This window comes from Pteronotus mesoamericanus, unplaced genomic scaffold (genome assembly GCF_021234165.1).
Source record: "Pteronotus mesoamericanus isolate MK-2021 breed Mesoamerican mustached bat unplaced genomic scaffold, CSHL_Meso_final contig_56, whole genome shotgun sequence".
NCBI lineage: Eukaryota > Metazoa > Chordata > Mammalia > Chiroptera > Mormoopidae > Pteronotus > Pteronotus mesoamericanus.
This window is the reverse complement of record NW_026555201.1, coordinates 1,058,655-1,083,518: the sequence shown is the minus strand read 5'-3', so window position 1 is coordinate 1,083,518 and position 24,864 is coordinate 1,058,655. Positions and strand designations below refer to the sequence as shown.

At 38.1% G+C, this 24,864-nt stretch overlaps 1 protein-coding gene and 1 non-coding gene across 26 annotated transcripts in view; both read left to right on the top strand.

Moving 5' to 3' along the window:
• R3HDM2 (R3H domain containing 2) overlaps positions 1-24,864 on the top strand; it is a 155,576-nt gene that overhangs the window by 94,855 nt on the left and 35,857 nt on the right. For 13 of the 25 annotated variants that reach the window (XM_054579964.1, XM_054579977.1, XM_054579971.1 and 10 more), the window contains 5 exons: positions 17,438-17,637; positions 20,248-20,271; positions 21,981-22,022; positions 23,991-24,077; positions 24,613-24,739. In XM_054579964.1, coding sequence (XP_054435939.1) covers positions 17,473-17,637; positions 20,248-20,271; positions 21,981-22,022; positions 23,991-24,077; positions 24,613-24,739 — 445 coding nt within the window. In that variant the 5' untranslated portion in view covers positions 17,438-17,472. Of the gene's footprint in view, positions 1-4,747; positions 4,855-8,037; positions 8,077-17,437; positions 17,638-20,247; positions 20,272-21,980; positions 22,023-23,990; positions 24,078-24,612; positions 24,740-24,864 lie in introns of those variants that run through there. The other 12 variants (XM_054579968.1, XM_054579967.1, XM_054579973.1 and 9 more) reach the window with 3 other exon arrangements.
• LOC129076078 (U2 spliceosomal RNA) lies at positions 20,148-20,334 on the top strand. The gene has a single exon (XR_008529697.1). It is a non-coding gene; the product is annotated as a U2 spliceosomal RNA (small nuclear RNA).

The window sequence follows — 24,864 nt, the reverse complement described above, 5'->3', positions numbered from 1 at the left end:
GATTTTCAAGCCATGTAGGATACTGAGTTTTTAAAATGAATGTACCGTATTTTGCTGTGTATAATGTGCACCCATGTTTTACTGCTAATTCCCATGTGTAATTCACATTATACATGGGAATTAGTACTGCCCATGTACAATGCAAATCCTTATTTTTCCCTCAAAAAATTTGGGCAGAAAAGTTCACATTATACATGGCAAAATATGGTAAGTATAATCAAAATATTTAAGCTTAAATTTGCCACATTTGATCAGTATCTTTTCTAATTTGATGCTTATTGGCTAAATTGCTGACATTCACTCAGAATAACAGCTCTCTTCTTTCTTTGAGCTTTTGACTTCTGTACATGATGGTTGGTTGGTTTTTTATTTTTTTGTTTTGTTTTTTTCTACCACTGATTCTGACCTACTTTAAAATCTTAGGATACTTACCTTTATTGTCTACCTCTGAAAATTTGTATCCTCTGCTTTTCTCTGTGAATTGATATGATGTTCTTCCTCCAGGTATCAGGTGGTCCAGAAAGTCTGTATGGTTTTCTCCATAAAATGAAGCACACATTTTTTAAATTTTCACCAGTAACTTTATTGATTTGGACATTTTGAGTATGTTGGCCATCTCCTGCTCTTGGCTTCTAAGAGGGTAGAGACCAGGGATGCTGCTGAACATTTTTCAATGTATTAAGACAGCCCCACATCCAAGAAATTATTTGGCCAAAATATCAGTAGTACCAAGAAACTTTGCAAACTACTTTTGACAAATTCAGTCAGGCACAGCATCATCTTCGTACACTGCACAAGTCTTTTTGCACTTCAGTTGTGTTTTCACCCTTCTTGAAATAATAAAGCATAATATGCCGAAAATGTTGTGTATTTTCTTCCATCTTCAGTATTAAAATGGCTGCACAAAACTTTACCAGTTTTGATGTTTTTTAATGCACGCTGATAGGACAGCTGTCACAATATAATTTAACAAAATTGTTTAAAATGAAATTAAAGACAGCTAAGCATTACTACAGCCATTATGCAGAGAAAATGTAATGTACTTTTTGGCCAACTCAATATTTGTGAAAGTATTCAGAATATGAAGTACTATGTAATTAAAAATCTAAATTTTAGCTTTAAAAAATCCAGGACCTTAAATGGACCAAATGTCAAGGCACAAGCAAATACTAAAATATCTGGTACCTTCCTGCCTTCTTACCCTCTTTTCATTTCATTTTAAAGACTTTGAGTGTTATTCTTGAGGCTTCCCCTTTGGATTGCTTTCTAAACTACCCAGGTACTAGCTCTATCCACAAGAGCTAGTAAGGTATGTAACATTAATGGCAAAGAGAATATCTACTTGTGTAACTTTCTATCCTTTCCTCCCTATTAATTTTCTTAAACCAGTGAGTCTTGAGTGGGGTATATATCTTCTCCAGCAGAATATGTGAGCAGAGTCAATATTACTAAAACGGAGCATAAGCTGAAGAAAAATAAAAAGTAAGAAGCCTTGCCTGGGTGAAGGTCCTTAAAATCCAGGCACTGCCATGGGATGAGCTAAGTGGACATTATATATTGCTGGGCGAACAGTTGAGAAACACTATAATTAAATAGTGTGACTGTCCTTGCTTCTATTAACTGAAGTGAGTTAAGGGAGAATTTTATTTACAAAACTATTGAATGTATCTTTCTAGGTAGTTGATGAGTAATGTAAATGAAGATTCAGATAACAAATTCATCATGGCATTCATTATTTCATTATAAAAATTAACAGCTTTTAAAAAAATTGATAATAAATAGTTAAAGTGTGGTGTATGTATGTAGTCAAATATTACATAGCTATTAAAATGACTGTTGAAAGTAATGTGAAAATGGTCATGGCTTTAGTAGTATTAAAAAGAATTTTATAAAAATATTCTATATAATGTAAATTACATAAGAATTATTGGATGTGGAAACATATCCAATATGGGTACAAACAAATTCCATACAAATAAGGAAACAAAGTTTAGAAAAATATATCTCAAAACATTGCTGATATTATTAGTAGTTATTTCTGAGTTGTAGATTATGGGCAATTTTTCTTAAATGTGTGTTTTCTATTAGTATAAAGAAGCCTATAGGACTTTTCTAATCATAAAACAAGAATAAAAAATGTTTAAATCTTTACTGTTAGAATCTGAATGTAAATTTTCAAAATGTGTTATGATGAAGATACATAAATCTTATATGATGATTTATATAAATCCCTGAGCATAGTGTTTGGAACACAGCAAATGCTCAATAAGTGACAGCTGCTGCTGCTGTTAATTATTTGAGGAAGATAGCCTCTTGTGATCAGAGCCTGAGGCTTTCGTATTGGGAGGCAGTATCACTGAAAATGTCCCCTTCATGCAGCTTCTTGTCCTTCTGAGATTAATAAATATGCTGTCCTTCTATGCATACAATACTGTGGTGCAGGATCTTTAAAAAAATAAAAAGGTTATAGGACCAGAGTAAAATGTTTTGTTTTTCTTTTATGAAGATATAGAGTAAACTGATGTAGAGAGAGGCCTGGTAGTGATTTTATTTGCAGTGACTTTTCTTAGCTTTGATAGAATTTATGTCTCCCACTACAATTGTTTTTACCTTACTTTTTGGGTTGTCTCCTTAAGAATTCTTGGGGAATTTCAAAGAGTAACAGAAAAGGTTTTGCTATTCTGGGAATTTCTGGTGCTCTGTCGTTGCTTCTCCTGTTAGTCTCCCCTTTTAGATTGGGTCCCCTGGAACTCAGTGCTGACAATCTAAGAGATGTATACTCCCATTTGCTCTGGACATGTTTGGAAACTGACATGTGCCTCCAAGAAACTACTTTGAATATGTGAAAAACATACACATGTTGATAGGTTGTTTTTACTGGGCAGTAGTGTCAACTTTCTTAGCATTGACTATTTATCCTTCATATTCACTGTAATTCTTAATATATGTCTTATACAATAAATACATGTGTAGTAAATAGTCATTGAAAGAACGACTACAGGCCTGGCTGATGTGGCTCAGTGGATTGAGTGCCAGTCTGTGAACCAAAGGATTGCCAGTTCAGTTCCCAGTCAGGGTGCATTCCTGGGTTGTGGGCCATGTCCCCAGTAGGGGGCGCAAAAGAGGCAACTACACGTTGATGTTTCTCTTCCCCATTCTCTAAAAATAAATAAAATCTTAAAAAAAAAATGAAAGCATGACTACAGTTTCTTAATACCATGGTATCCTTGTGCCTGAGATCATTTTCTCTTCTATAATGCACAATAATGTGAATGTACTTAATGTCACTGAACTATACACTTTAAAATGATTAAAACAAAATACAACAATATGAACCAGTGGAAATATACAGTTTCCAAGCTCATTTTAACCCTGACATCTCAGATTATACTTCTCAGCCTTCGCTTACCACCATATACTGGAAGGTGGGGACCAAAGTTGCTTATTACAGGCAGAGATACTGCATCAGTTACTGTTGAAAAGCATGCCAGGAAAGGGAACTTTATAAGTGAGGTGGATGTTAGAATGTTAATGAGCACATTAGGGAGAATGATGAGGTTTTTTTTGTCTAGTCTCATCTAGTTTATAATTATCTGTTTTTTCTTTGAAGATGTCTGCAGCTGAGGGAGGAGTGGGGGGCATATAGTATGTGAAGAGCAAAAGTATTATTTTCTCATTTGGACATGGCAGTCTTTTTCTTATAGTAGGTCAGTGGTGGAGGGTGGGGTATAAAAAGGACAGACATCATATTCCAAGGACTGTATGAGCTGACTGTTATTTGAGGATATGGAGAATAAGAGCCTGGTAATCTGTTTCAGCTTAATATTTCAAAAAAGTTATGGGAAACTGGCAAAGGTTAGCAGTCCTTAATTAAAACTTTTAGCTCTCTGTATACTGTGGCATGGGAAGCTTCAATATTGTGATTTTAGCTAGACAGCATTCCCCTTATGCTAATCCCTCAAATTTGTCCTCATATTGGTTTTTCACAGTTTGAGGATTTCTGAAATTCTCTATTCAAAAATTAAACAAGGCAAAATCTCCAGAGTTTCAGAGGTCCCTTGTTGTTTGAATGGAGTCATTGTCATTGTTACTGATTATTTTCCCTACTGTTCACTTTTAGTATATCAGAATGGCATCATTTATTTGTAGAGACTATTCTTTAATAGTATTTGCCGCAGTTTCTGTGGAAAATGCTTTATTTTTAAAAAATAAGGAGAATTTCATGTTATAGTTGTTAGTCTGTTGCCATGGAGTCCTGGATCAGATTGGCTGACCTGGGGGCCAATGAGCAAGGAGAACAATAGAACATAAACACATCATCATTTAATCTTGCAGTTATTTACTCAGAGATATATGACATTAATACCATAACTGTACATAGAGCTGTGAAATAAGATGTTTCAGGAATAGTATATGGTGTTTTATCTTTTCTATCAGAATTTGCTGCTTACTAAAACATTGTAATGATACATTATCTTCTTAATGTGATTTGATCGGAGAATTTGTGGTAGGAAATATCTATCATCTATTTGTAAATCATGCTGCTGCTGCAGTCAGCTGTGCTTATGCCAAGTCTAAGTCAAACTCTGGCCCTCTAGACCAGAGGAGATTTGTCTTTAAACCTGAAGCAGCCTTGCTTATTTTGGTAGCTTTAAAGCTGAGTCAGGAGTTGGCAGCATTTTCTTAACTTGTTTTTCCTTCTTTTTCTTCCACTCCAATATGGTAGATCCCTGTGAATGTTACATTTACATACCACTTGATCTGGAGTTGGATTCTCTGGGAGTAGCTTCTGTGTTTTCCATCGTCACTTTCCTAGCTTGTTCATCTTTATTGGGAGATTTTACTCAGCTCACTGTGAGTTCCTTGTCATAGCAGATCATAGCATGTGCCTTCTCCTGTACTTTTATTGCTTTAGAGACTGAAAATGATTCATTAATACAAAGAAAAGTCCCTGTCTGGATCTTGTAAATAAAAGAAGTCAAGAATATTATGTTTCTCCTATGTTTTACTTCAGGGATACTTGAGAAATTGTGGTGAGTCTTGTTTTTGTCCCCTCTAAAGCTCCCATGCTTGGCTATTTACATATCTGAAGGATTAAAAGAGACTCAAGAGGTCCATAAGTTTGTTCCCCTCTTCTGAGCTATTGTGAGCCTCTATGAGTGAGATGTCAACCTTTCGTTATGCTGTCATCTTCTGTCTCAGAGGAAAACAAACTTCACATTCATCTATTAAGCAAAGAGGAGCAAAAAGTCTATTCAGTATCTGTCTGAGTAACTTTTTTGGGGGAGGCCTTAGGAAGTAGGATAGGAAGTATTTGGGGTTTTGTAATTTTAGTTATTGTGACCAGAGAAAGGCTCACTGAAATGGCATTTGAGTAAAAACCTGAGGAGACTGAGTAAGCAAGCCACACTGTTATCTGAGATCATTTCAGGCAGAAGGAACAGAAAAAACAATCACCCAAAGGTGGGTTCAGGGCATAGCAAGGAGCCAGTGAGACTAGAACTGCATAAGTTGCGCGGGGGGAGGGGGGGGTGGTAAGAGAGGCGATATGAGGGCAAACTAGTGGTAATTTTAAGGTCATGGAGGTCATTTAAAGGAGTTGAGTGTTTGCTCTGAGCCACTGGATGGAGGGTGTTGAGCAAAGGTGTAATATGACCTGAAATTTTACACAATTACTTTGGCTGCTATGTTTGGGGTTGAGTTGGGAGCTATTTTACCAGGGTGTAGGAAAAGACAGTGCGAACCTTCAGGGTGCTTTCCATCCCTAAGATTCTGTGATTTTTCTGCATTGTGGCATTACTATGATACAGCTAAAGAAAATGGAAGCAGCAGAAGGAAAAAACTCAATGCTGTTCTTTGTATAAAAGAAGAGGGAATTTGGGGACTTCCAGCCAAGATGGAGGCTTAGGTAGACATGCTTCACCTCTTTGCACAGTCAAAAGAAGGATCACAACCAACCTCAAAACAAAAAGCAACCAGAACTGTTAGAAAATCAAACTGTATAGAAATTTGACAACCAAGGATTTAAAGAAGAAATATTCATCCAGACATGTAGAAGGGGCAGAGAGAACATGGTGTGGCAGTGGCAGCAGTGGCTGGAAGAACAGACATCCCACATTCACATGTGGTGGATAAAAACCAGGAGGGACGCCTGGGGCGTCAGTGAATGATCCCAGCCCCAGGCCAGACCATGCAGCTCAGGGTTCCAGCACTGTGGGGAAAAGCCTTATAACTTCTGACTATAAAAACTAGTAGGAGTTGGGGCAGTGGAAGAAACTGCTGGTCTCTCAGGAGAGTCTGTTTAAAGGACTCCCATGGTCCTAAAATGTACGCAAACCCACACACTCTGAGATTCAGCACCAGGGCAGCAGCTAGAAGGGTGCCAGTCACACATGGGAAATGGGGCAAGTGACTGGAAATGGGGCAAGAGTGGCATTGTTCCCTCTCTGACCCCACTCCTCCACATAAAGCACCACAAAGCAGCTAAGCGATTACCCCACTGTGGCAAATACCTGAGGCTCTGCCTCTTACAACGTAACAGATGCACCAACATAGGAGGCTGCCAAATTGAGGAGACAAAGAAATATGGCCCAAATGAAAGAATAGATCAAAACTCCAGAAAAAGAACTAAGCAACAAGGAGATAGCCAACCTATCAGATGCAGAGTTCAAAACACTGGTTATCAGTTCGCTCGGAGAACTCACTGAGTACAGCAAAAGCATAAAGGAAGAAATGAAGGCTACACTAAGTAGAATAACCCACAGGGAACCAACTGTGAAGTGAAGAAAGCCAGGGCTCAGATCAACGATTTGGAACATAAGAGAGCAATAGCAGTCAACAAGTATAGAATGAAGAAACAAAAACTCAAAAAAAAAAAAAACAAAAACCACCCCAAAAACACAGAATAAGAAGACTCTGGGACATGGGACATCTCCAAATGTGCCAACCTCTGAATCATAGGGATGCCAGGAGGAGAAGAGGAAGAGCAAGAAACTGTAAGCCTTTTGAAAAAAATAATGAAAGAAAACTTCCCTAATTTGGTGAAGGAAATAAGACATATGAACCCAGGAAGCACAGAGTTAGACCCAAACAAGTTAGACCCAAACAGGACCACACCAAAACATATCACAATTAAAATGTCAAAGGTTAAAGATAAAGAGAGTCTCTCAAAAGCAGCAAGAAAAAAGTGGAGAGTTACCTTTACAAAGGAATTCCATTGAAACTGCCAGGTGATTTCTCAAGAGAAACTTTGCAGGCAAGAGGGGAGTGGCAAGAAGTATTCAACGTGATGAAAAGCAAGGACCTACATACAACCAAGACATACTCTATCCAGCAAAGCTGTCATTTGGAATGGAAGGGCAGATAAAGTGCTTCCCGGACAAGGTAAAGCTAAAGGAGTTCATCATCACCAAATCCTTATTATGTGAAATGTTAAAGGACTTATTTAAGATTAGGAAAAAAAAACTGTGAACACTAAAATGAAAACAAACTCACAACTATCAACAGTTGAGTCTAAAAAAACAAAAACAAACTAAACAAACCACTAAAACAGGAACAATCATAGAAATGGAGATCACATGGAAGGTCAGCAGCAGGGAGGGTGAGGGGAAGAATGGAGGAAAAGATGCAGGGATTAAGAAGTATAATTGGTAGGTACAAAATAGACAGGGAGAGGTTAAGAACAGTATAGGAAATAGAGAAGCCAAAGAACTTATATGCACAACCCATGGAAATGAATTAGAGTGGGGGGTGGTTTTTGCTGAAGGGAAGGGGTATACTGGGAAGAAGAGGGGAAGAAATTGGGATGACTACTATAACAGCATAATCAATAAAATATACTTTTCAAAAAGAGATTGATATTGTAAATAATAAAATGGAAGTAAACCAAAAAAAAAAAAAAGGAATTTGTTCTGTTTCCCTCAAGGAAGTAAAATGGGCATTTTTGGGCCAAGAATATAGAGAAGCCAATAGAAATTATAATGAAGCCCAGCTAACACTTTAGTCCATTGATCTAAGTACCTTTTGTTCTCATTTCAGGGCAGGTACAGCCATGACAGATATTGAGCAAAGAAAGAGGTACATGTCTAAAACATTTTAATCTTCTTTCTTTCTTTATTTTTCTAAGGAATTGCTCTGGACATCAGCCAACTCCTGTGGCCTTCCTTACCATACCAGTGAATCCTTTTGCATTTATAGAGCAGAATGATTTTCTCATGCTTCCTTGATTTAGAAAATTGACACAATTTTTATTTTTATTTGCCTAGTACTACTGAAACCTATGATAGTTGACTTCTGAAGTCCATCAAGGATTTTGTGACTATCACTTAATCATAGCTTTACATGTTTCATTAAGTACTTTACACTCTATTCCTCCATATTATGCTTTCTCTCTTCAAAGAGGAGTGTTGAGCCCATATCTCTCATTTAGGGCAAATAGGGCCTTCTTTCCTGTGCTCCCAAGGGCTCTTGAGCCCTTTATCTCTTTAAGCATGCATGTTTTCATACTCTTTTTTTTTTTTTTTTTTTTTTTTTTGTCCTTTGGGCACTGTAATGGAAAGAACATGCAATTTTGGAATCAAGAAGTCCTGGGTTTGAATTCTGGCTCTTTACATGTAGTGTATGTCCCTGAACAATTGACTTAATATTTCTGAATGTTAATATTTCATTCATAAAATGGAGAGAATATTTTATACCTTGTGAAGATTAAGTAAGATACTCTATATAAACTGTAAAAAAATTTAAAGACATGAGGAGTGACCCAGATTAAGTGGAAAAAGGGGAGAGTTTACAAACCTAACTTTTGAACCCCCAAATGTGTCCCCCATTAACATTCACAATCTGAAGAGAGGCCTCAGATCTAGGCACCCCTTCCCATCCCACATGTCACACCCTAGAACTCTCTTGAATGTCCATGTTGGGATACTGAGAACTTTAGCTTTGGGATCAGACACAGCTGGGTTGGAATCTTACCCTTGACCATCTAATATTAACTTGGAGACATTATATAATTTCTTCAAGCTCCAGTTTCTTCAGTTGAGAAAAACTCTAACAGAGTTTTGTTGGGATTAAATAATGTTAGAAACAATCAGTGAGATACCACCATACACCTGTTAGAGTGGCTCGGTTGGGTGTCATCCTATAAAGCCAAGGGTTGCCAGTTCAATTCCAGTCAGGCCATGTGCCTGGGGTGTCGATTTGGTACCCATTTGGCTTGTATGAGAGGCAACCAATCGATGTTTCTGTCTCACATTGATGTTTCCTTCTCTCTTCCTCTTCCTAAAAATAAATAAAAAGTTTTTAAGAAAAAAGGCTATTTTCAACAAGACAAGTAATAATAACAAGTGTTAGAGAGGTTGCAGAGAAAAAGGAACCATCATTCACTGCTGTTGGGAATGTCAGCTGGTACAGCCACTATGGAAAACAGTATGGTGGTTCCTCAAAAAATTAAGACTAGAGTTACCAAATGACCCAGCAACCCTTCTTCTGGGTATCTGCCTGAAAAATTTGAAAAAGATTTATTCACAAAGATATACACACCCCTATGTTGATGGCAGTATTATTCACACTGACCAAGACATGGAAACAGCCATGTCCTTCAATAAATAATTGGATAAAGAAGATGTGGCACATCCATACAATGGAATATTACTCAGCCATAAGGAAAGAAATACTGTCATTTGAGAAAACATGGATGGACCTTGAGAATATCATGCTAAGTGAAATAAGTCAGAAAAAGTTAAGAACCATATGATTTCACTAACATGTGGGATATAAAACTAAAAGAACAAATAAAGAAGAAAAGCAAACAAACAAAAACTCATAGACATAGACAACTGTGTGGTGGTTACCAGAGGGAAGGGAGTGGAGTAGTAAAGGGAAATGGGGGTGACAAAAAGGTGATTTGACTTTGGGTGATGGGTATACAATGCAGTATACAGCTCATGTATCAGAAACATGCACTTGAAACATATAATCTCCTTAACCAATGTTACCCTAATAAATTTAATTAAAAAAGAAAAAAAGAAAGTCATAGCAAGAACATTGACTTTAGAATCAGTACCAGAGTTCTGTTGTCTGGTTGTGTCACTTAGTAGTGGTGTGACCTTGGGAAAGTTGCATACCTACTTGTGGTAGATATGAGTTGATATGTATAAGGAACCAGGTTTATAATCTTGCACAAAAACAGTAGTACTTTTTTTAAACTCCTTACACTAATGTCAAAGAGTGTAAGGATAAACTTGCAATGCATGAGCAACTAAACAGTTTTGTTTTGTTTTTAACCTGCCATTTTAACCCTATGGATGTTTTTCCCCCACTGTATTGACTCCTATGGGCATTTCTTCTTTGTGTGTGTTGGGGGGTGTGCATGTGTGTTTAAAATAACACATGATCTTGAGCATTCAATTAAGTTTTGACGATTTTAGTATATCCCCATGTAATCACTACCCTAAACAAGATAGAATATTCCCATCACTCCTGAGAGGTTCCTTATATCTCTTTCCAATCGATATTTTATCCCCCAAACCCTAATCAATCATTTCTGGTTTAAATCACTGTAGGCTAGTTTTGCCTGTTCTTGAACTTCATATAAATAGACGTCCATTCTATGTATTTTTTGGAGGGAGATCTGCTTCCTTTTACTTAGCATAATAGTTTTGAGATCAGTCATATTTTTGTGTACGTCCATATATACCCATCAAAGTCCCCCTATGTCTCACTGGTGATGATTTAATCACTTGTTCCTTCCCAAACCTATCACAGAAAGAGAACAATTAGCCCAATTGGTCTAGCTATTTAAGATCCACCTCCTAAGGGCTCAGGGATAGGGTCACCTTCCCTGATCATGGGTTCTTCGAGAAAGGCAAACACCAAATGTTAATTCTTTTTTATTGTTGAATAGTATTCTACTGTATTGAATATACCACAATTTGTTTATTCATTCTCGAGTTCCTAGATTTTAATCAACTTTAAAAATATGGGTATCAACTGCAAATAATTTATTTATTTTTTTTTTGGAAGGCTTATTCATTTATTTTTAGAGAGGAAGGGAGGGAGAAAAAGAGGGAGAGAAACATCAATGTGTGGTTACCTCTCACACATCCTCCACTGGGGACCTGGGCAGGTCCTTGGCCTGGAATGTGCCCTGACTGGGAATCGAACCAGCGACCCTTTAGTTCAGAGGTTGGCAGTAAATCCACTGAGCCACACCTGCCAGGGCATAATTTACTCTTCATATATGAATTAGTAAAGGACTGGAAAGTTACAGGTTTTTTGCCACAAGGTATGTCAGAATTTTTAGCCTCTAGCTGTTTTCTTCTTGCTTGCATTATCTCTGCTTGGCCATGGATTAAAAGGGAGAAATGAAACTGCCCTTCTGTTTCTGACTGTTCCCTATATAATGTATTCTTTTTGGCCCAATGCCTAGGAAGTTGTTTATAGAGTTGATAGAAGGATATATAATCTCACTGTACTCTGGAAGGTACTTAGCTTGGCAGTCAAAAAATTTATGGGGAATGTGCAGTATTCTCCCTGAAAATTGCCAGATCTTGGCTCGCAATCATCATCTTCTGTATCTTCTTGTTTCCTCCCTCTCTCTCCTTGCCCCTCGACTTCTCACAGCCCTCTCTGTGCAGCTTTGAGCCCACTCAGTGTCCTCAGGAGACATTCTGCCTTCAAATTGTTCTGTTTGCCTGGATGAAGTGTACAAAGTGCACAAATTGGTCATAGGGAAGCACAAATGTAAGTTCTCCTGGGAGCTCAATGTCTGTGCTTTGTTCTGGTCAAGTTACATATGAAACAGTTCCTTTCTTCTCCCACCAAAAATCTCCCAAGTCTTATTTTCCTCTCTATGGTAAATAAAGCATGAAGAGTGAAATTATTTCTCTGCATTTTAACCCTTTTATACTGACTTTAGTCTCACTTTTTATTTTTAAGCTTTTTAAAATATATAAATTGTCTTGTCCCTGAGCTGCAACTTTTGCTTGTTTTGGCCCAGAAAAATTTGTTTCCAGGAATCCTAATGCCCTTAAAAGTAAGGAGAGCCTTCAGAATAGGATTATACAACTGGAAATGACTGTAGTTAAAGGTTATTTTGGAGAATGAAGAGTGTTTCAGCTCAAGAAATTCAGTTTTGAACTCCGTGTATCTTCTGATGGATCTTGACTCTAGAGTAGTAACATTCTGACCCCTCATTACTAGCCTTTGTTAACTTGAAGACAGCTTCTTTTATCCTAGAAGCAAAATGGTGAGGAGACTTAAGACCATATGATATGAAGCTTGGAATGTTTCAAAAAGGAAGTATATGTGATAAAGCTGTCCTCTGTGAGATGCTGACATAGAAGTGAGACTAGCTTGTTCTTTATAACTACCACAAAACGCTAAACTGGAGCTAGTGAGAAGTAACAGCAAGATGAGTTTTGTCTCCTCATAATCCCCCACTCTCAAAAAAAACCCCTTTGTATCTAGAGGTGAAGACTTTCCCTTCACTAGAGGTGTATACAACCGGGGGCAGGACAATATTTTTCAGTTACTGATGATTCAAGATTCAGATTATGGAGAGCTATGGGAGTAGGAGGTTGGAGCTTAGTCCCTTCCCAATTATGAGATTCCATGATTCCTTTGTAGCTTTGGTAGACTTTTCATTTTATTGCCTGGTCTCTGACCATCTTTCCCTTTACTTAAAGGCACTATTGAATGGAGATTGAGAAAGCAAGCACTAGAGCAGTATTTCCTAACTTTGAGTCCTAGCTCTACTTTGTACCAATTGTATGCTCTTAAGCAAATTATGTAACTTCTCTGTGCCTCAGTTAACATATCTGTAAAATAGTGATTATGATAATATGTATCTCATAGGAATATTTTAAGATTAAATGAGATGCATGAAGCACTTTAGGATAGTACCTGGCACAATGTAAACACTCCACAAATTTTAGCTGATTATTATTATCTCTGTCTCTATCACTTTTTCTACATAGGGAGCTGGGCTTCTCTGTCTGGTCCAGATAATTTCTCTCTTAACATACCCTTTCCAACTATCTCAGGATGCTTTTAGCTAGAAGGAACAGTAAGCTCAACTCAAATAGCTTAAATGATAAGAGAATTTATGACTTTACATATCAAGAGGTACAGAGCTATGGGGATCCAGGTTGACTAATTCATTGTCTGCTGTACACGGCGGCATCAAGGAACCAGGCTTATTCTCTCTGCTCTGCCAGCTTCCATGTGTTGGTAGGATGTTGCCATAGTCCAGGCATCATCTGCATATAAGACCACCTTCAGCAGAAGGTAAAAACCATTTTTTAAACGTTTTTTTAATCCTTGTTGAAGAATATGTTTACCGATTTTAGAGAGAGAGGGAGAGATCAGTGTGAGAGAAACATCAGTCAGTTGCCTCTACTACGTGCCCTGACCAGCAGTCGAACACACAACCAAGATCTGTGCCCTGACCAGGGATCAAACCTGCAACCTTTTGGTGTATGAGATGACACTCCGCCCAACCGAGCCACTCAGCCAGGGCGATAATTACTTTTATCCTAGGAGCTTTATTTTTCCTAGGAGCTTTAAAATAAATAAATAAATAAAGTAGGAAGCCGTTCTTTGAAGCCACCCACCCAGCAAAGTCCTCTCATGTCTCACTGTTGATGAATCACTTGTCCCTTCCCAAACCAGTCAGAAAAAGGAAAAAGAATTACTACGACTGGTCCAACTGTTTAAGACCTATCTCCTAGGTCTCATGAATGTGATCACCTTCCCTGACCATGTGTCCTTAGAGAAAGGCAGGCACCAGAGGAAAGTCAGGGCTAGATTGCCTAAAGTAAGAAGTACTTTGTTTTACACAGCTCTTGAAGAAGCTAGTGATCTCCGTGGAAATGACTGTCAAAATTCTTCAAAATAGATGCATTGATCACTGTGTGTTTTATGGATGCTTTTAAGTAAAGCTCAAATTTTTCTCTTTTTTCAATGAATGAAAGAAACCATGTGGCTCCTTAAAATTTGAGTTGGAATATGTAACCCTGTTCTACATATGATTGTTATGAAAAATCATTTTTTGTTTGATTGGGTTTTTTCCTTAGTACTTTGGCTGAGAAATAGCACTTGGACATCGTGAAGTTAGTCCAAATGTCCAGATAGTTGAGCCTTTTCTGACCCACATAAGAAGAGGAGCTGCAGAGTTGTAATTCTGATTTGAAGAAATAATACCTATTTGATAATTGAGGTCCACCCTGAAAAAAAGAAACAACCAGCTGCTTTATAATTTTCCATACCACCTTCTTTCTTTTTTTTAAAGATTTTATTTATTTATTTTTAGAGAGAGGGGAAAGAAGGGAGAAAGAGAGGGAGAGAAACCATCAGTGTGTGGTTGCCTCTCACAATCCCCCACTGGGGACCTGGCCCACAACCCAGGCATGTGCCCTGACTGGGAATTGAACCGACCACCCTTAGGTTTGCAGGCTGGACTCAATCCACTGAGCCACACCAGCCAGGGCTCTTATTTTTCATTTGTATTGAGATATAATTGACATACAGCTCTGTGTAAGTTTAAGATGTACCACATAATGACTTGACATACATATATTGTGATATGATTACCACAATTAGTTTAGTTAACATCCATCTCATATAGTTACCAAAATTATTTTTCCTTGTAATAAGAACTTTTAAGATCTACTTAGAATCTTAATAATTTTCAAGTATGCAGTACAGCAGCATTAACTATAGTCATTATGCTGTATATTACATCCCTAGTACTGCTTTATCTTATAGCTGGAAGTTTGTGCTTTCTGACCCCTTTCATTCAGTTCCCTCACCTCCTCACCCCTCAACTTGTCTTTCTGACATAGAAATTTCTTTGAGGCTGTTTAAGCCTAAAAAAGAAAAATATTGGTCTATCATGTGATAAAAGAAGTAAACTTAATTTTGTGTGGCTCTATGGCAGATTTAGGGTAAAAGTTGAAGCAGTTAATAGCTTGTAATAGGGTGCAACTGTATAGCAGTTAAGATTATTAAAGATATAGTGAAATTATCTGTCCTAGGAGTTTTCCAGGAGACACATGCAGGCCCCTCTCAGGAAGTTACAAAAAGGAGTCCTTCTTTGGGAACTTGGGGGAGATTGCATGAAGTTGTATGTAAGAACTCTTCCAATTCTGATCATTATTGATGTTTCTTAGCTAAGAGATTTTGAGAAGGCATGTACGGAGTTTTACCGTATTTCAAACTGAAGAGAATGGAGGCTTGCTTTACCCATGTGGGGGATAAATACATATATGTGTGCAGTTCTTATGTACAGCCAGTGATCCATAAAGCTGTGTAGTTTATAACTCTTTTTATAGAGGCCTGTAGATACTGAATGAGTTAATTAAAAAATAGATTATCAGCCATTTTCTTTTGTAGTTTCTTCCATTACTTCTCATCTTTAAATTCAGCTGTATGAATGATTGTATAAATGACTCTCTGACCTTTTAAAGGGAATTTATCTGGCCCTACGCAAACCAAGTCTCCAGGCAGCTGCTCGAAAGCCACCACAAGGTAAACAAAGCAGTGATCTTGCAGACTATCTAACTTATGCCAGGTTGAAGTTATTACCTGTGCTTCTGAAGAGCTTCTGGGTCTTACCCTTTAACTGATTTGAAGAACAAAAAAAATGTCTGGTGTGACAGTTTTCTTAAAGCATTGCTAACTGTTTGTTTAGCTCATTTCTAAGGCCACATGGAACAGACAAGACGTTTAGGAAGGTTTTCAGTCTTTTTTTTTCAGTCTTATATTTTTAAAGGAGGAAAAGTATTCATAATTAAAATACAGTCATTGCCCTAGCCAGGTGACCCAGTTAGTTGGAGCGTTGTCCTGTGCACCAAAAGTTTGCAGGTTCATTCCAGGTCAGGGCACATACCTAGGTTGTGGGTTCAATCCCTGGTCAGGGCACATATAGGAGGCAACCAATTAATGTTTCTCTCTTACATCGATTTCTCTCTTTTTCTCATCCCTCTCCCCTTGTCCTCCTCTCTTCCCTTCCCTCCCTCCTTCTCTAAAATCAATAAATATATCCTCAGGTGAGGATTAAAAAATAATAAATAAAATACAGTCATTAACTATGTAAGGGGAAACCTCTAGAAACCCTTGTTGGAGCTAAGGAAAGCTAAACATGTTCAACTTCAGTGGTTGCAGACATGAATCTGTATGGAGCATTAACTTTTGTTTCTGAGTGTGTGCTTCGAGAACTGTGTTGACTTCATTACAGGACTTCCCAGGTAGCAATGGTAAATGATGAAGAGCCGGCCATTCCTGCACTACAGATGGTCCTTATCACTGGAATGCAGTGGAATGACTGAACCCACATAGTGAAGAGCAAAGCAAAAATCCTCTCTTCCTCCAGAAAGAGACCCAGTCTTTCTGAAAGACAGATGACTAGAGTGCTCTTCTTACTTTTTCAGCTTGATACTGATAAAGGAAAGAATTTAAGATTCTATAACATTGTTTGATTTTGCTGCTTTTTGATGGGGGAGATGCTTCAAGTTGGTAACAATGTTGTATTTTGTGGTAGCTGTGGAATTTCTCCTCTGGGAAAGGAAAGTGGTTCTCTTCTGGTAGTGAATAGAGCTTTATAAAACTGTATTTTTCATTCTGGAGAGTCTAGTGAGTTAATTTTTTCAAGTGTTCAAGCTGAAAATGTGTGCAGATTTCTGTAGGGAACAAGGGAGGGAAATAAGTGCCAAGAGGATTCATACTATGTTGGCTTTATTTATTTACTTACTTATTTATTTATTGCTTTAGAACTGAATTCTTGCGAATCTCAAAATGATTATGTTGTCCTGGATGCGTAGCTCAGTTGATTACAGTGTCATCCTGATTTGCCAAAGCTGCAGGTTTGATCTCCAATTGGGGCACATACAAGAAGCAACCAATGAATGCATCAATGAGTATAACAACAGACTGATGTCTGTCTCTTTCTCTCCCTTCCTCTCTCCCTCTAAAAATCAATAAAATAAAAAATAGTCAATTATGCTGAGTAAAAGAACCCAGAGAATGTATGATTAAAATTCTAGAAAATGCAGACAAATATATAGTGACAGCAGATCAGTGATTGCCTGGGGAAAGTGCGAAAAGGGAAGAAAGGCTTACAGAGGAGTAGGGGGAAACTTTAGAGTGATAAATGTGCTTACTACTTTGGTTGTGGTGATGGTTTCACACGTGTATGATTGTCAAACCATTGCAACTCGTCAAACTACATTTTAGATATATGCAGTTCATTGTATGCCAGTTTTACCTCCATATAGCTTTTTTAAAAAGGTAATTAAACAAATCCAGGGGCAGTGTTTATCAAAGGACCCTTTTTTTGGGACACAGGGAGACTGCTGAAGACTGGTATGTGAGATACAAGCCTTGTACAGTGTGTTAAGTATGGATACACACCTCTTATTTAATGCATTTGATTTTTCTTTAGGAGTCCATAGAGGCTAGTATATTCTACTGAAGAAGATGTCTAACAGTAATACTACTCAAGAGACCCTGGAAATAATGAAAGAATCAGAAAAAAAACTGGTAGAAGAATCTGTAAACAAAAACAAGTTTATATCTAAGACTCCAAGTAAGGAAGAAATTGAGAAAGAGAGTGAAGACACCAGTTTGCGTCAGGAGACACAGGTAAGGATTAGACGTACATCATACGCACACTTTTATACCTGAACGGAAGTGTCATTATAGGTGTCATTGAAGATGTATAGGAAGCCAGTTGCTTACAAACACTTGATTTTCCGTAGAAACCCAACTTCAGCTCTCAAGAAATATCTTCTTACATTTTTGTCATAGACTCCACAATGAAGTCTAAAGAAGACAGAGTGAAATCCCTAATCCATTTAGATTTGAGTCACCCTGGTTCTTGCTACGTTTTGGTATTTTTTTAACTATCAAAAAATAAACTATACAAACACATTTAACAAGTCATGATATGGCCCATACAATAAACTCTTAATAGTAGAGCTTCCTGGCTTTACACACAGTGTTAAATTCGTATCCTGGTTGTGTTAAAGCAGTCAGCATTTTCTGGGTCAGAAATAGTCTCTGAACTTGCCACTTGGTAAATGTGAGAGGAATTTCACTCTTTGGTTGCCATGTTGTTTTCCATCCAGATTCATACAGTAGTACAGATACTATGGCAGTAGATGATGGTCAGCCAAGCTTCCTCTTCTTTGGTACCTAACCAGCCCACACTCTAGCTTACCTGTTCCAAGTCCTCCTCTTCTTCTGTGGTCACTGCTGGTGCTTTCCTTTGTCACCCTAGCCCAAACTACATAAACCCTTTCCTTCACACCCAGAAATGAGACTGGTCTTTATTATATGCTTAGGAAATAGACTATTGGTGTAAAAAGCAGTAGCAACAATATTTTGTAGGGTCTGGAAACCCAAAGCGTAATTTCCCTTGACAACTCAACACACCTAGGTCTTGTCTTCTTTAAAGAGTAAAACAGCAACAGCATAAAGGGATGAATTAAAATCAGACAGCTCTCTAAAATATTTTGTTCTCTAGCTGCCTGCTTTTCTGTATTTCCTCTTAACAATTTGCCAGATCTCTGTCCTGGCTGCTTTTCTTTCCATTATCTTCTGCATGTGAGTTGTCATTCCCACTCATCTCTCCACAGTTTGTGGAGACAATCTGCCACCGTTCCATCTATACTTTTAGACTCCACTGGTACGAATAATGAATTTTAAATCCTCAGGACAGATATGTGATGAATGTTTAATTATGCACTGTCATGTTACATGGAAGATAATAATTAAATGAACTTTTGGGTCCAGATTACTCTGTTCTCAAGAGACTATTTTAAGTGGTGTTCTGAACTCCCTTTGTGTGTACTCCTTAAAGATAGGTAGAAAAGAAAGGGTGTCTATAGGTTTTATATGCCTCATGGACACTCTGTTAGTTTAAAAAAAAATGTATTCACCTAGATATATAAATAAGCTGTGTAGGAGGTTGGGAGGGGAGCATCTTTGCCCTCTGACTCCTTTTGCAGCTACTAGAGCAGGTGGAGCTTCTGCTGCCATCTACTGGAGCTCCTGCTCCTCCTACAAAGTCTTCAGTGTTTTCCGCCACCGTCTCCCCTCTACAATTTCCCAAAAGATCATATATCCCTGAAAAACCACTCAAAGTTCTTCTCTTTCTGCTACCTTCCCCCTGACTCACATCCAGGAAGTCTCCCCCAAAATCTTACTTGATCCTTTCAAGGGAGTGCCTGTTATGAATTGGAGGTGGGAAGTTTGTGGAAAGGGGACTTTCATTACTTACACTGTGTGAGACATATTCTTGGAATCAGCATTGGAGCTCAGAACATCTTTTACAGGGGAACAGTTCTATAAAATTCAAGTTCTGAGATTCAGTTTAAAATGGGCAAAGCTTTGACTTAACACATACTGAACTTAGGTGGGTCCTTTAAATAACCAGCTGGGTATGGCCTCCTACCTGAGCTTTCTGCCTTTAATCATGTAATCCCTTCTGATTCATCTACCATACTGCTTTAGAAAGATGGTTATGAAATAAAGATCTCATTGTGTTAATTCTCCTCAAACTTTCTGTGTGTCTTGCTGCCCTAGGCCAAGTCCCAGATTTGTCAGCATGACATACTATGACCTAGTTCCTTACCTGCCAGTCATCTGCCTCTGGCATCTTATGTTTCAGCATTATGTGATTCCTTGGTCCTGTTATAAATAGTGTTTGAAAAGTTTGGAGACAGCGTGCCTTTGTACATGCTTTCTCTGCCTAGAAGGCCCTCCTTAGTATTCTTTCCCTGGCTTCCTCCACCCCCTAAATCCTACCTGCCAACATTTGTATAATACTGATTTATCTTCAAAATTCAGTCCAAATGCATCTTTCTCCTGGAAGTCTTCCTTGACAACCTTACTTACCCATTGCAGGTCTACACTGTATAATTCCTCAATCTATGTCTCTCTCCTTTACAGAACTGTAAGCTCCATGAGGCCCAGGATTAGGTCAGTTTGGGCTTACTATTCTAGCTCTAAGGCCCAACACAGTTCCTTGGAGGCACTCAATATTTGTTAATGTATGAATTTGTGAATTGCTAGGTCTCAGACACTTATGCTGTGTGCTCCTATAGCACTCCATGAGTACCATCTCTAGTGCACTTAATGTACTATATTATATCGCTTCTCAGCCTTTTGGCTAAGATCAAGTGTAGTATGTGTTCTTATGAGTTTAATGTACTGTATTGTAACTGTCTATTTGTCTGTCTTCTTCAACAGGATTATGAGTTCCTTTTTGACAAGGTTTGTGTCTTTATCTCTGCATCCTCCAGTAGTTAGCATGGCATCTGGTAGATACATTAGGCTTTCAATATATGTTTAATCGTTAAAATTATCCATTCTGGGGGAAAAAGGATCTATGTATATACTGCTCGTAGGGTTATAACCTCTTTGAAGGGCAATTTAGTAATACTCTATAAAATTTCTAAATGAACTGCAGATAACTTTATTTGTAGATATACTCAGTGTTATAGTCATTGAAGCATTGTTTATACTAACAAAAGATCAGAAACATCCAAAATGGTTCAATTTAAGGGACTGGTAAAATAAGTTATGGTACAGCCACACAATGGAATAACATATGGCCATTAATAAAAACAGTAGATCTTCTATAAAATGATATCCATGGAAAAAAGTTTAAAAGCAAGGTTCAGAGCAGTATGTACAATGTACTTCCATTTGGTTTAAAAAAAAACAAATGTGTATATACACATGTACAATAAGCTTATTACATATGCATAAAAGATCTCTGGAAAGATTACAAGAAATTCATTATTAGTTGAGGGAACCAGGTAGCTAGGGTCAGATGCCCCCATTAATTCCTCTTGAATGTTTTCACTGTGTGTGTGTTATTGCCTATTTGAAAAAAATAGAAGATACTGCTTCATATTTCTGGACCATGACTCTTCCCTTACTGTAACAGATCTTGGCACTGACAAGACCCACTGTCATTTCTTATTCTTCCCATTCACCTTCCTGGTACTCCATTTTACATTGTAGTTGTCTTGTTCAGTAGCTAGTGGAAAAAACAAGGGGAAGAGAAACCCTCATCTACCCAGGACTATGCTGGTACCTTGACTCTGTCTTGTTTTCCCTCCCCAACATACCACCCTCAGTTCTCTTCTACCCCAGTTGGCAGTGAGTTCCATTCTAAACATCTTAGAAACTGTAAGTACCTCATCCCATACACAACCTTACCCAACCTCTTCCCAAAAGCCCCATTTTGACTTCTCAGCTGTTCAGAAATCACATCAATTAATTAGTTGTTTCTTCCCTCATCCCACCTCAGGCCCCCATTCTTTATCTTCCTCAGCTTCTACCCTTATCCTTACCCACTCTCTTTATCCTCCATTTTGCTCTGGAGGTCTTACCCGTATCTTCCATTCCCCCTTCTTTTTTCCTGTCCCGTCATACATCCCTAACCTAGAGAGCCTATAAGAGCCACAATTAGGAGCTTAGAACAGGAGGAATTCTCAGAAGGAGGCAGCTGGCCAGAAGAGCCTTTATTCTGTTTCTGCAGCCAAAGGGACAGGTGTTTTGAGTATCTCAAATTGGGACTCTGAATGCATTGTCCTATAAAGATGTTATTTCTAAGTGATGGCGAGGGGTTATATTTCATGTCCACAAGCATCTTTATCAGGAGAGGGTTCTGTGGTTTAACCAAAAGTAATTTTTATCAGTCTGTGAAGTAGGCCAACCAGTCAGTATCTTCCTGTTTTTAATCTACATGGCGAGTGGTGATTTGTCTGTAAGTGGCCTGTGGTGCCTTCTATGTCATAGTTACTAGAGTTGTAGCACAGGGGAATAATAATCACACCAGGGGGATCTCATCATAGTTTGGCTGTTGTAATAGTAGTTTTACAGTTAGTGCTTTTTTTTCTGTAAACTTATATTTCTTTTAATTTGTGTTGATTTTTCCCCACCTTTAATATTTTTTAATCCCCTTCTAACAGAGGCGGACATCCAGCCATGGTCATGCCAGGAAAAGAGCTAAGGTGAGTGCTTTTTCTCTAAAGCTTCCTTTCTGGCGTTACTAGTAATGTATTTCACAAGTGGATTTATCACTAGTATCTAGTTTATTTGCTTTATATATAGGCAGTTTTTTGCCTGCACTTTGTACCCTAATTGTGAATATTCATATGCAAATACACACACTGAGAGACATGCATGCACACATTTCCTGTTGTAAGATCTAGCTTTATTTTTCTCCAATATCTCTAGTTCAGTCATATCCTGTTTCTGATACCTAGAAAGATACCCAGCTGGAGCCTCCCACAAAGCCTAAGCAAACTGGTACTGGTTCTGCTGTAATGCTAGTTTCTCTGCTCAGCTCTGACTTCTCTGAGAGAATGGCTGCTATATAAGTCTTACTTTTGTTCCTCAACATTTTCTCCATATGAAATTTTTAAAGATAAATATCTTTAAAAATATATCCCCATTAGTAGAAATGACTCAACATTCTGGACATCCTAAAAATACAGCCATTTTTTAAATGGTTTACTTTTTAGGTTGTGACAAGGATCAGGACTTTGTTTTTAATTATTATGTGATAAAATTAGCACATGACAAGTCATTTTAAGCAGTGTCATCAGGGAGGGCTGTGTGTATTAGTGTTTGCTAGCATATTAATTTTAGTTGGGAAACCATAAAATGGTAAACTTTTCTTGCAGTGGAAAGAATTGTGACCAGAAGTAATAATTAAGGGAGCCTACCTTTTTCCCCCAGGAAAATAATGGCAGAATTTGAGAGTCGCCCAGCCATTTTGTTTCCTGGGTTTGAAGAAGGCTACTATGTATGATTAATTGGCTCTGTGTTTTGCCTTACATGGCCTATTAATTCACAGTGATGGGCTTGACATTAAAGTTCAAGCAGAGGGTGTTCGCTGCTCTTTCACTTCCTCTCGAACTTTTTGAGTTGAGTAAGATAATTATTACCTTGATTTTACAGATGGGGAACCTTGGCTTATAGAGATTGAGTAAGTTTAACAAAGAAAATTTATTAGTAAGTGGCAGAACCTACGCTCGAAGTCAGTTCTTCAGACTTGCAAGTTTTTTCCACAATTCTGCACTACCTAGAATACGGATACCATGTTTTGTGCTTTTGTATTCATTGTAAACCTTGCTTTTATTGTAAGAACTCAGTACATGTTTATAGGTAGATTTCTTATGAGTCATTCTGTAATTTTTGGCTTTGGAGAGCCCTAGGAGAGCAGTAATTTGCAAAATGAATTTCAGTCAGTAATCTTTGGGGATTCTCCAGTCAGCACAGGCAAACCAAATGGATTCACTTTTGGTGAATTCCTAATTGTTAGAGTGTTTTCTATGTTTCTTTTTATTCTTTTTTTTTTTTTAGACACTTCTTTCCATCTTTACCACCTAAGGTTTAGAGTCATTTAGCATTTATTGTCTACTGTATAGTAGGCACTATTTATGAAACATATTTTTACGTACTTTATGTCATCTAATTCTTACATCAGCCCTTTAACTATTTTTATTCCAGTTTTATTGAAAAACAGAGACCCAGAGAGACCAAGTAATTAGTTCAAGGTTCCCTAGCTCATAGGCAAAAACCAGGAGTTGAAGCTAGGACTTCTTCTGGCTCTTAAATCCAGTGTCTTTCTACTAAACTCTGTTGCTGTGTATTCCTAATAAACTTGTGGGTCTGAAATAGGAGCACTGGGCTAGAGATAGATAAAAAAGAGCCAAGTGAAGTGGTTTTCCTATCTGTCTAAAGTAGCAGTTTTGTTTTTATGTGTCCATTATTATAAGCAAGAGAATTATCTTTCTTTTGGGGGCTGGTGAATTATCCTTCAGGTGAATAAGGAACTAGCGAGTAGGACCTGTTTTTTAAAAAACGGTTTTTAATAGTAGCAGCAACTAGAGCCAGAGAGGATGCCCATTGTTCAGCCAAAAGCTTTCTGAATGTCTACCAAGGGAACATAATATGTATTTGTTTTTTCTCAGTCTAATTCCAAGCTCAAGTTGGTACGCAGCCTGGCAGTGTGCGAGGAGTCCTCTGCCCCATTTGCTGATGGGCCACTAGAAACCCAGGTAGGTCCTTTATAAGAGTAAATGTAGCTTTTGAGTTTGGCACTTGGTTGGTAATCTGTAGTGTAGTGTTTACAATGTCAACACTAGGCTTGGAAATCAGGGTAGAAAGAGTTTTAAAACAAGCCATTACAGTAAAGTATGGCATGGGTGAGAGCAGGAATATAGGTCTTCATACCTGGACCACCCAAGATAATGCAGACAAGGAGACCCTGGAGCTGGGTCTTATTTTCCCTCCCACATCCTTTGTCTCTGGTGGTTAGAACCATGTCCATCCAATTCCTACAAGAACGGCCAGTGTAACTTGGACTGCCCATATAATATAAGGCTGTGGTTGTTGATAGAAAAGGCTTGGCCTTTACCCATTTGGTAGAACAAATGCTAAAGCAATTTAATTAAAAAAAAAAAACACAACAACTCTCTCCTGTAAGAGAATGCTGCCAATCCAAGATTTACCTTCTTTGAGATTTCAGGGGAGCTACAGGAGAGTTAAAGCCCATTTCCCCTTTTATCATGTTTCTCTTTACCCTTGTCCAAGGATATAATTCAATTGCACATCAGCTGCCCCTCTGACAAAGAGGAGGAAAAGTCCACAAAGGATGTATCCGAAAAGGAAGACAAGGACAAAAACAAAGAAAAGGTCCCAAGGAAGATGCTGTCTAGAGGTGAGGACTCTTCCCCCATTCTCAGTTGTCCTAGGGCTTGGCTCAACAGTGCCCTTTCCTTCCATCTAGAAGCTGGCACCTGCTGGCCTCACTGACCCAACAGTTCATTGTGTCCTACTTACTTC